Source organism: Frankliniella occidentalis, unplaced genomic scaffold (assembly GCF_000697945.3).
Source record: "Frankliniella occidentalis isolate FOCC.00 unplaced genomic scaffold, Focc_3.1 Scaffold238, whole genome shotgun sequence".
Classification (NCBI taxonomy): Eukaryota; Metazoa; Arthropoda; class Insecta; order Thysanoptera; family Thripidae; genus Frankliniella; species Frankliniella occidentalis.
The window spans coordinates 284,915-296,365 of record NW_026267364.1 but is presented as its reverse complement, the minus strand read 5'-3'; the positions used below and the strand labels follow the sequence as shown (position 1 = coordinate 296,365).

General features: G+C 60.5%; 1 protein-coding gene across 2 annotated transcripts in view; it reads right to left on the bottom strand.

Moving 5' to 3' along the window:
• Positions 1–8,819, bottom strand: part of LOC113211185 (nose resistant to fluoxetine protein 6-like) — a 13,029-nt gene extending 4,210 nt beyond the window's left edge. For both annotated transcript variants that reach the window (XR_008011815.1, XM_052273001.1), the window contains exons 1-9: positions 8,241–8,819; positions 7,024–7,376; positions 5,553–5,803; positions 5,347–5,435; positions 5,084–5,277; positions 4,565–4,725; positions 4,318–4,486; positions 3,464–3,657; positions 3,114–3,261 (exon numbers count right to left, since the gene is read on the bottom strand). Coding sequence is in view for 1 of the 2 variants with exons in the window: in XM_052273001.1 (XP_052128961.1) it covers positions 3,114–3,261; positions 3,464–3,657; positions 4,318–4,486; positions 4,565–4,725; positions 5,084–5,277; positions 5,347–5,435; positions 5,553–5,803; positions 7,024–7,376; positions 8,241–8,493 (1,812 nt within the window). In the remaining variant the exon portion in view is untranslated. The remainder of the gene's footprint in view (positions 1–3,113; positions 3,262–3,463; positions 3,658–4,317; positions 4,487–4,564; positions 4,726–5,083; positions 5,278–5,346; positions 5,436–5,552; positions 5,804–7,023; positions 7,377–8,240) is intronic.
• Between the last annotated feature and the right edge of the window lie 2,632 nt (positions 8,820–11,451).

The following is an 11,451-nucleotide window of genomic DNA, read 5'->3' as shown; positions in this document are numbered from 1 at the left end:
ACTGGGGGGAGGGGGGAGGAGGAGATGGGCGGGCTGCCGGTGCTTTCGCTGGCCAGGGGCTGTGCCTATATGAAGCTGCGCGAGCCCGGCAGTCCTCAGTCTGCCCGGAGCAGCGACACAGCACACACCCAAGCATGGCGATCACAGCTGTGATGGTGAGGCCGCTACCTTCATAAACATAAGCCGTTGACAGTGTCCAAATGTTGGTAACAATGAGTGGTAACAATTAATTGGTTTTTCGACAGGCGCCCCTATTTTGCGTGCTTTTGTTCTGCAGCATAAGTCTAGTCCGAGCAGAGGCCGAAAATGGGTAAGTGGCGGATTTGAAATTGATCTGATTTGAGGACATGATTTTCGAGTATCGCGTTTTTTTCTACGTTTTCGGCAGGTACGATTACCCTGTGCCACAACAAGTCTTCCTATCAAGGTAAGGAACAAAGTGTACCGAGCGAGGCTAGAACCAGGATGAAGTCGGTGACTGTGACTCATTCCGTCTCCTCCGGCCTCTTTATTTCTTTCAGCCCCTCATCATCTAAAGTAGTTCAGCCCCAGCCCCAGCCGCAGCTGCAGCAGCTGCCGCAGCCACAGGCTCCCTCCGCAGTCCCCATAAGGATATCCGCACTGCCGCCACCCCCGCCGCCCCCGACCCCCACCGCTGAGGTCATCACCACCACCGGCATCGACACCAGCACCTTTGACATCCCCACCACCACGCTGCAGGACACCACCACTTTCCAGGACGAGTGAGTATATACCGGCCTTGCGGCATATTTTGTTTCCTGTGCTGTGCCGCCATAGATTCGTCAGCTGACTGCTAACCGCAAAACTCTCACGCGTTTTCCTTTTTTTTTGCCCCTCAAAGCAAAGGCGTGAAACTAGAAAAAAAAACACAAATATATTGACCTGTCCGTCACTGTGCACGTTGCGGGAGGCCGAAGCGTAGAGAGACGACCTACTTCGAAATTTCGCATACGATAACTGCTCCTTTTTTCACTCTCTCTCTCTTTCTGTGCCCCCCCCCCCCTCTCGTTCGGTATCGTGTCACTTGCGCTGCGGCATGGCAAGTGGTCCCTTTGTTATGCATGTCGCAGGGAGTGCCAGTTCCCGTTGAGCCCCCCACACCACTCATGCGCACATTACATCTCTGCCCCACAGCAGGCCGAACCCCACCGCACCGTCGTCGGCGCCTGCCTTCTCTGCCCCCGCGGCGCCCTACCTGCCCCCGGAGGCCGACGTGCCGTCCATCGACGTCCGCGGGCGGCCCGCCCCCAGCGCCATCGCCGACAACAGCCTCGTGCTCGCCGGCCCCACCGCCCCCGCCCAGCCCAGCCGCCCCGTCGCGGTCAACCTTCCCGCGCTTCTGCCCTCGCAACCCTCGCCGCCGGCGCAGCTGTGGCGTCAGCAGGACGTGCAGAGGCAGCAGGAACTCCTGAGGCAGCAGGACATACAGCAGCAGCAGCAGCAGCAGCAGCAGCAGCAGCAACAGCAGCAGCAGCAGCTACAGCAACAGGAGATCCAGCGTCAGCTAGAGCTGCAGAGACAACGCCAGGCGGAGCTTCAGATCCAACAGGAACAGCAGCGGCAGCTGGAGCAGCAAAGGCAACAGGACTTCCAGCGCGCTCTTCTGCGCCAAGAGGAGGCCCAGAAGCAGCAGGACCTTCAGCGCCAGCTCGAGCTGCAGAGGCAGCAGGATCTGTTCAGGCAGCAGCACCAGCAACAGCAGGCGCGCCTGCAGCAGCAACAGCAGCAGCTCCTCCTCGCGGCGCAGCTGCAGCAACAGCAGCTGTCGGCGCAGCAGGCGCGCCTCTCGCAGGAGCAGGCCAACCTGGAGCGGCAGCGGGCACTGCTGCAGCAGAAACAGGCGCAGCTGGAGGAGCAGTGCCGTCAGCAGGGCCTGCAGGTGCAGCCCCAGCCCGTGGTCCACACCGTGGTCCAGCCCGCACCCCAGCCCCAGCCGTCGTGGACCTACCGCCTCCCTGCCCCCGCTGCTCCAGCCGCCGTCCCCGGGCCGACCTTCATCCCACCGCCCCCGCAGCGCCCGTCCGATAACTACTGGTACACCAACGAGGTGACCGCCTCCGCGCCCGCCGCCCCCGCCGCCCCCGGCGTGCTGGCCTTCGTGGTGCAGCCGTCCGGGCCCGCCCCGGCCGCCCCGCAGCCCACGCGCATCGCCGTGGACGACGCCATCGTGGTGGAGAACCCCTCCATCGTCCCCCTGCCCGCCCCCGTGGGCCCGCCCGCCTCGCTGCCCGGCGCGCCCTACCCCGCCGCCAGGTCCCAGCGCATCCGCGTGCCATTCAGGACCTAGGCAGGCACCCATGGCATCTCCACGAGTGCCCGCAGAGATTCAATATTGTGTCACCCCAGTGGTTGACGCGTGACTTCGTCAGCTGCAGTTGTGGCTCCTTAATGAAAACGGACTGCTGATACCCCACCCACCCGCCCGTCAGTTCCACCTGCCGCTTCTAGTCCAGTCGTGCCAACGGCAGTGCGGAGAAACATATGACAGACTGCGTGATATAAGTGTACATAGGAGGCTGAGGATGTGTATCTAAGTAACATTTTTGTACGTAGAAAAAAGTAAATAAAACGACAAAAAAAAACGAAGGTGATGACTTAGGAATATTTTTAAGGCACACAAATGGATAGAAATGCGGAGGAACCAAACAACGCCGGGGAGGCTCCGGTGAAGACCTGGGCCGGCCCACCTCCAGAACGGATGTGTGCCTTTGCGTTAGGCGGTGCGCAGAGCACGGTGCGGCCGGGCCAAGTAAACTGGCTGGCTCCCTTCCCTGAACCGAATCGTCCTTTGTCCTTGTCCGGCCTTGGCCACCACGGGGCAAAGGCATTCCCTCCGTGGCAGGACAGCTAAAACCCGCCCAGAAATCTTTTGGCTGTTTGTAACCGTCGGGACCTTATGCGGTAATTATTCGTTCGTGACATTCATGACTAAACAGATACGGGTAGAAAGAGGTCAGAGCGGGCTCTGGGAAAAATCGAAATATATTGACGTGTCATGTTTTAGTTTGACTGATCCTTTAAAAATTCAGCAGACAAAAAGAAAAACAACAGCAAAATGAATAAAACAAAACTAAATAAATTGCTGAACTCACCTGGGACACCTCTCTCTCAGTGCTCTGAAAGCGGTGCACGAACCAGCCGAGCAGCAGCCCGCAGCTGTAGCTGCTCGCCCTCATGTGCGTCCGCACGATGGCTGTCTGGTACATGGCGTTACCGGACAGGTCTCCTTGCCAAATCTCCCTGCAAGTTTGAGCTTGAGCAGTTTATCACACCTTGTGGACATTATTTGTATAAGCCCGGTAGAGACAACGCGTGAGGCGAACGCCATACACGCGTTGTCGCACTGTTGCTTGCTCAACGCCCGTGCATCGGCGCCCCGCTGCCTGTAAGTGCAGGTTGTCAAACATTCGCCCAAGGAAAGCAAACGGCCCGGCCAGCCTACCTGGGGAAGATGAGCAGCACGGGGTCGAGGTGCCGCGACCAGGTGATGGCGAAGGGGATGAGGATGGAGAGGAAAGTGGCCAGCACGGCGAGCAGGCGGCCCAGGGTGGGCCAGCGCCACAGCGGGTACACCACCAGCGGCGCGAGCATGAAGAGCTGCGTGTCCGCGCTGATGTACCAGGACTGAAACATGCACTGCGGCCGGCACAGGGCAAACATTTAAAAGAAATTGAAATTGGAAAACAAAGTTAAAAATGTTAGCAATTCTTGTTAACTGCGAAACGAACGAGTTGATGGTATGCATTAACGTGTACACTGTACACTCCATCAAGTTCGGATAATCACTAGAACACTGTGGTAAATTCTTCGAAGGATCACAGGGAAATTTTCCATGATGGGTTGTAAAATTACAACTCCAAATTGCAATATTACAAGCACTAGGTATCAACTTGAAATTCATAGACAATGGGCTGCCGTAAATTTGCAACATATTGTGATTATCGTAAATAAAAAATTTGGTTGAAAATTTACAAAGATGTATTTCACAGTGAAAGCTTGGTGACTATTTATTTACTATTTTAGTCATTCACTTCCTGTAGCTTTGAATACTGCTGTCCGTTGAAATTAGTGGTCTTGGAGGCTGTTTTATTTAGAAGCCTTGCGGACTTTTTAATAATACGACTAAGCGCCCGCCTGTCTAGGTAGGCCAGCCCGCAATGTACGCGTGTATAACATGCCTGCCTACCCGCTGGTCGGCAGGCGCTTCCAGGGCCGCGGTGGCGCTACTCGCTGCTCCGGGCGCTCAGTGGCTCTCGGGCGAGGAGTACACGCACAGCCACAGGCGCGGTCACTCACCAGCTGATCCGTGTTGACGTAGTTATTGACGTAAAGCAGGTTGGTCCACCAGGACGCCCGGCAGCGGTCCTGCTCCAGGAGGATCCTGGACGGCCACAGCGGCCCCGACCCGAGCCTGGGCAGCAGCGTGGCGTACAGCGCCACCACCGCCAGGTAGGACGGCGTCAGTCTGCAGAGTCAGAGCAGGGCGGTAAGAGGTCGGAGCCGTCAGCCAGGAGCCAGGCGACACGGGCAGCAAAGCACTCGCCTTATGTATCTGAAGATATAGAGCAGGCCAAAGTTGACGCTGCCCCGCTTGTCCAGCTCGAGGAGCAGGAGGCGGGTGAGGAGGAAGCCGCTGACGACGAGGAAAGAGTCCACCAGCAGCATGCCGTTGAGGAGGTAGCTGTGCTGAGGCTCGCGCACCGCCTGCAAGGCACACCACAAACATAAAAGTTAAAGTGTTCTTTATTAGTATAAGAATTTTTACTTTCGAGAACAATAACGTTCTTATTATTTTAAGCAAAGTGACTTATCGTGAAAAGAGGATAAATAAGGAACATAATATTTGAAAACATTCTTTGTTTCCGTGCAAATTAAGAAGAAAGTTGCTTAAGAGCAGGGCCGACTCATGCGGACGGGAGGGACTCAACACCATTCACAGATGTCTAGTATACTAAGTATGTCGCCGTCACGGCGATGCCCCACGCGCGAGGACTTGCCGAGGAGTAGCGCCGCGAGAGAGCAGCTACTCTACGCCACACCGGCGGTGACACCGCTCACCGACCTGCTGGACAAAGTCCGCGTTGGTGATGGGCCCGGTGGCGAGGAACACGACGCCGTGGCCCGCCGTGATGAGCAGCATGCAGTAGAACTTGATGCCGAGCACGCAGTCCAGGCCCAGCTCACTCGGCGACCAGCGCACCAGCTTCTCCAGGTTGCTGCGCACCGAGAACGACACGAGCACCTGCGGCAGTATGGCTGCGTCCATCGCCCGGGTCAGAAGCGGAAGGCACCACCGAGCTGCACAGAACAACATCGAAGACGCACCTTTGGTCTCCAAGTCCGACTCGGACGCCAGGAACACGTCGTACACCGTGGCGATGACGAGGAGTGAGAGGAAGCCGATGAAGACCCCGCTGCACACAGAGGAAGGCACGCATGGGGGTGAGCGACATACCATGGACATACCCCTCGGGCTGCGGCACTACCCCGCGACGACGCGGGACGCGGGGTAAAGACGTGCTCTCACTTACATGACGACGAGCTCGGCGCCCTGGAAGGGCTTGGCGGCGCTGTCCTGGCAGGTGCGCGGGGGCACGGTCACGTCGAGGCGCAGGCCGGCCAGGGCCTCGGGCGCGCCGGGGTCCAGCCCCGCGGCGGGGTCCAGGCGCAGGGCGGCGCGCAGCAGCACGGCGAGGTCGTGCGGGCCGCAGGCCGCGGGCAGGCACGCCCCCCAGCGCACCCGCTGCTCCGGGGCCGCGAGCGTCCAGTAGCGGCCGCCCACCTGCGGGCAGCGGAGCGCAGCGCGGGGTGTCATCACAGCGCAGCAGGGGCACTGCCCCTCGGGCGAGCGGCACGCTACGCTACCTACACGCAGTACACTGCACTCGGCAGGAACGAGCACTTCACGATCTTATTAGACGAGAGAGGCTGTCACCTTGGACTCGGGATTTATTATGGATTTCATAATTTCACAAGAAATTTGAACAAAATTTAAGTTTCAAAATATGACAGGAGTTACAAACTGCACACGATTTAGGAGAATTTTACAAGATTTTTTGGAGGGATTTTGGTAACGTATCGAGGTGCTACCGTAGCTTAATAGTGGAACGCGAGCTCCCAAACAAATGTGTGCTCTGTTCCATAATCGTCATTGATAAAGAGCCTTTCTCGGGCGGAGCGGCGCGAATAAAACTTATTACAGCGCGGGTAATAACTCACGGGGAACTAATTCGGGCGCTTGCAGGCCGCCGCTCCGCACGCCGGCCCACCTGGCGAGGCGCCAGGGCGCGACGCGGTGCCAGCGGCGGGCGAGGGGACCGCGCGGCCGGCCCGAGCGGAGGTGCGAAAGGTGTTTGGGGGCTTCCTGAGTGCGGCTCTGGGGTGCGTGGTGCGTGTGCTGCCCACCACGGGGGGTTTGGTTTGCGCCTCGGTTGCACCCCCAGGAGCCATAACGCGACCCCCGCGATCTACTGCCCCCCTCCCGGTGGGTGCGCTGGTGCGCGGACTAGTATGTACGCCTCAATCACGCACACGCAACACACGCACACGCGCGCGCGGGGGCCTTTCGCCATGCACCGCGCGACAGCCGAAGGGAAGCGGCGCTGCTCCGCGCGGTGGGCTCATCGGCGCACCGGCCGGGCCGGGCCGGGCAGGCAGCAGCGCCGCCCGCGTCTTGCCCCACCGATGTGAAGTCACGGCGCTCATCACTCACATGAACGTGGCGGGAAAATGAGCAACTGGTCTTTGAAAGGGAATCATCGATGTGAAGCCGCAGCAGCGCTCTGACCGACTCTTACTCTGGTGAGGCGATTGATAACCAAACCCACTTTAGTTTTATTCAAGGAAGTGTTTCAACGCGGACACGGGTCTTACGTTTATTTTTAAATTAGGGCCCACAAAAACACCGGGACGTAAAACGTGGGTCGCAATGCGGACCCGGCGTGGCGGGCGAGGTGGGCAAGGCGGGCGAGGCCTGCCCCAAGCCTGCTCTGCTCTGCTTACTTGGTTCCTGTTCGGCCAGAGGGGCTGGAAGGTGTTGGCCTTGGTCGTGTCGGAGGTCGTCGTCTGCTGCTGCTGCTGCCGCTGCTGCCCCGGCGGCTGCGGCGTCGTCGTCGTTGCAGGCGCGCTCGCCGGCGGTGTTGTCGGCGGCGTGCTGACGCCGGTCCTCGTCGGCAGCGCCGGCGTTGTAGGGCGGCCACCGGCGTCCACGCTGACGCTGCTGACGCGGACCTCGGCCAGGCAGTACTGGGGCGGCACGGGCGACACCGGCACCGACAGGCACTCGTCGAAGCCGCCGAGAACGTACTCGTTGCCGCGCAGCAGGTCGCTGCCCGTCTTGGCCGTCGCGTCCATCACTGGTGAAAGGAAAACGACAGCATGAGGATTAGGCCACTCGAAATGACGTCAAATTAGATTATCCAAGATCAAAATGACGCCACGAAAACACGTGACGTGCCCAGCTGACCTAAACTTTGAAATGTGTCGCTCACGCTACGCTATAGAGTGAACTTTCCGTGTTCCTTTACTGGTGCCGCGGGGTTCGCGGGGGCGGCGGGGGGCGGGCCTCTCGGCGGGCCCCGGCGTTAAGGTCTCCGCTTGACTCGGCCCCCCTCGGCCCGGCCGAAAACGCATCCGGCGTCACACTTCAAAGTTCAAGGTGCACGCGGCGCCGCGGCATCCCCGGGGGGACCGTCCCCGGCTGTACGTCGCCGCGTGATGCGTTAGGCCGCGCCGGGCCGACCTCCGAAGTGCGGCGCGCAGACCGCAAAGAGAGGCGCGAGTCACTGCGGGAGATGTCAGCGGACCTCCCCGCGATAATTACCGGTACCTCTGACGGCACGAGGTGCGGTAGCCCCCGACAATGTACGGCAAAACTGACAAACATTTTTCAGACGAGACCTCCTGTGCATTTAAATCCACCATGATTTTGGCGGGGAAAACTAGTAAAATTAGTGATACACTACCTAACAAGCTCGGAAAGTTCCTGCCAAATCAATCAGTCCCTCATTCACTGAGAATCGGAGAATCACCTATCAGGTGCCTCATCATACAGGTGTACATTCAGTCTCTCGGCAAGCGTCAGAGCTTCACCCCGACTTTTTCTGGAAGGCATGTCGTTGGAACACTACAACACCAGAGTGGCCCGGCGCGGTCCTGTGCGTCCAGCCGGTCTAGCTAGCCGGCCACACAGCCGTCCACACCACAGGCCCGCGACTTACTGAGGCTCGCCCACGCCGTCAGGTTGGCCGCGGCGTCCAGCAGCTGTCTGGTATGGTTGCGGCACTGGGCCCCCTGCAGCTGGTCCAGCACGTCCAGCATCCGGGTGGCGTCCAGCCGCAGCCGGGACAGGGCGGCCGAGGCGGTGACCGAGGCGGGGGCCGAGGCGGGGGCCGAGGCAGAGGCCCCCGCGGCCACGCCATGCTGCGGCCCGGCCGCGGCCAGCAGCACCAGCGCCAGCGCCAGGACGCGCATCCTGCTCCGCGGCCTAGGTCGGCGTGCTCACGGCCTCCGCATGGCCGCGCGGCCGCAGACCTCTGCTGGGCTGTCCTGAGAGGCCTCGGCGGGCCTCGTCGAGCAGCGGACCTCCCCACTGCACGACGACGATGCGGCGTTTTCTTCGGCCCTTGTTGAAGTTGAAGCTGACCCCGATGCACACCACTTCACTGCACTGCACTTCACTTCACTGCACTGCGATGCGTCCCACACCACTACTGCGCTGCCACTCGCGGGCCGTACGGTCAGGCGTTGCGGCGCTGGCCAAGGCGACGTACGCGCGCGGTGCCGGTGAACTGAACGCGGGCCGAGCGAAGGAGCGCGCCAGTGACTCAATCGAGACCTGCTTGCACTGGAGGGGGGCGTAGCGTGGCGGGGCAGGGTGGGGTGGGGTGGGGCGGGGCGGGGCCGCATGGAACGGAACGGGACGGACAGCAGCACGCACAAGACGTCTTTATTGGCAGGTAATGCCAGCGATTGTCGTGCCAACAGTGCCTCATTAGGGTGGGACCGTGCGGTGACAGACCGTCGCAGTCGCGCGATGAACACACTCGCTCACTCGCGTTGCCTACGGTTCGCTCGCGGGCCGTTCGATCACTTCTCAAGCGAGCGTGCCGGCGTCCAGCTGTATAGTGAATGGGCGCGAAAGTGTTTTTCTTACCGGCCGCTTGCGTAACGAGGTTAATGACCGCCTGCCGGCAGGCGCGCGTCTAGCCATCATATCAGTTGGTCGCCCCGCCCCGCCCCGCCCCGCCCCGCCAGGCGAGAGGCGGCCGGCGGCCGGGCGGAGCCAGTTCTGCAGCAGGTCTCTCAATAAGGGACGCTCCCGGTTTCAAAGCTTCCTGAAACTGGCCGCTTTTTATCCATCCATGTCTGTGATTTTTGTTGTCAAGTGTAGTATTGAACCCTGCGCGCCAGGCTCGCAGTGCGGCGGGGTGGCCTGGACCCACGGTGCTGGACCGGACGCCCGGGGCCCCGCCCTGCACCAGCAGCAAGGCCGCAGAGCAGCCCGTCCCGACCCGGCTAAGGTCCCTCTCCGGGTCCCACAGCACGGCAGGGCCCACGCGATGCGACCTTGAGGGGAGTCGCGCCGCAGGAGAGGAGAGGGGGCACGGCTCAACCGATACATCTTGACGCCCGGTGGACCGCTACGCCCTGCCACGCCCCACCACGCCCCGCCACGCCCCGCCACACTTCACCGGCCCGCGCACGTGGATAGAAACCCTGCGTGCTCTTGACCCACCTCGAAGAATGACGATTCAAAATTCAGCGCAGTGTAATGTACTCCTTGAAAGCGAGAGTGTCTCATAGAGGCCTAGCCCGGGCCTGGACCTGTCGAGGAGCACGGCGCGGGCGAGTTGTCGGCTCCATAGTGGTGTCTACCCCCAGGAGGACCAAGACCAGACCAAACATGACCGGCAGTACCTGCACCGTCACCGTACACACACTTCAAGTGCGCCAAGCATGATTCGCACCACCCTTTCCCGAAGTCGGCTTCAGCTTCAGAGGCTTCAGCGCGCATACAAATTTGCCGTGCCGACTGGTTGCCTATTCTCTCGAGCCGTATTGCACCGTGGTCAGGGACGATAGGCAAACCAGCCCGCACGCCTCGCCTGCGTGCGCATGCGGTTCTGGATCGGGCCCCTGGTACAAGGAGTATTATTCTTTGCAACACGATCACGAAGATGTATCTGCCGGTCGTGGTGAGGAGGGTCGGGCGAGACGGGTGTGGTGGTGCGTCTCCCCCCCCCCTCACCCCCTCCTCCAGGTCCCGCCGGCGAGGCCACGCAAGGTCGCCGATGTCAGCCCCCATGAGGCCACCTGCAACTTTTTTCCTCTCATTCATATGAAATTGCTGTAGTCGGCCGCCCATCTCCGTCCCGCCCCTCCTGGCCTTCCGGCCGACGCACTTTGCGCTCTGGATGCAAACGCCCAGGGCCGCTCGGTGCAGTGGGCCGCTGGCGCGCCCAGCGGGCGTCAGCCTGCAGAGCAACAAGACCGCCCTCAGGGTGAGCCGGTGCGGGCCCGGCCCCCGCGCCCCTCTACTGATGCCCCCTGCCCCAGCAAAGAAATTCCAACACCGCCGCCGTCACCACATTCACTAACATAATTTAATTGAACAATTGGCTTTGATTTACATTTTACGCTGACTGTCGCCCTCCAAATGTCGTAGTTATACTGTGCCATTCAGGCGTGATTGTCACCTCTAAGTGATCGTCTAGAAAGTACGCCCGTGTTCATCCTGCCCTTTTCTGCTTTCAAAAAGCTATCTAGCAGGGTCATATGCAAACGGTCTGGCTTGTGTCCGTCGCGGACGGCAGGCCGGGCAAGCCCGGCCCCCTGCCGAACAGAGTTGCCAGCGAAGCGAAGTGGAGCTGCCAACCTCGTTTGGTGAAAGGGTGGGCCTGCTTGTTCCCATATCTATATTTAGCAAATTACGGGAGCTCAGCGCCTGCGAGGCTCAGGGTAGGCCACCCCGCACTACAGGCGTGCGCTCCAGGCGAGATGTTGCCTACCCACCAGGCGCGATGAGAGTTGGCACAGGCTGAACTTGACAGCGAAAGCCGGGCAAATTTTCTAGATGATGCTGATCTCTATACCTATTAACACCTGGCGGCCGCGTGAGTTCAGTGAAAGCGAGTAGGGTCAATCTCTCAAAGCTTTCACTCTCGTTCGCAAACGGCCACCCGCGCTCGCTTCAGTCAACCCCAAATTGAAACGCTGTGCGCGCTGGTTGTGCTGCGGTGCAGGTTGTGGTGCGGAGGCTCGGCAGGCCCTTGGCTGCCCTTGGCCGGCTGCGGCGCGCGGTGCGCTGCAGGTTGTGTCGGGTCAAGGTCACCACCGGAGGAGTGCGCCATGCGCCGCCGTGTGCTCCTGCTCCTGCTCCGCTCTGCGCGGCGCGTGAAAAGAATCACGCACCAGGAGAATGTCCAACGA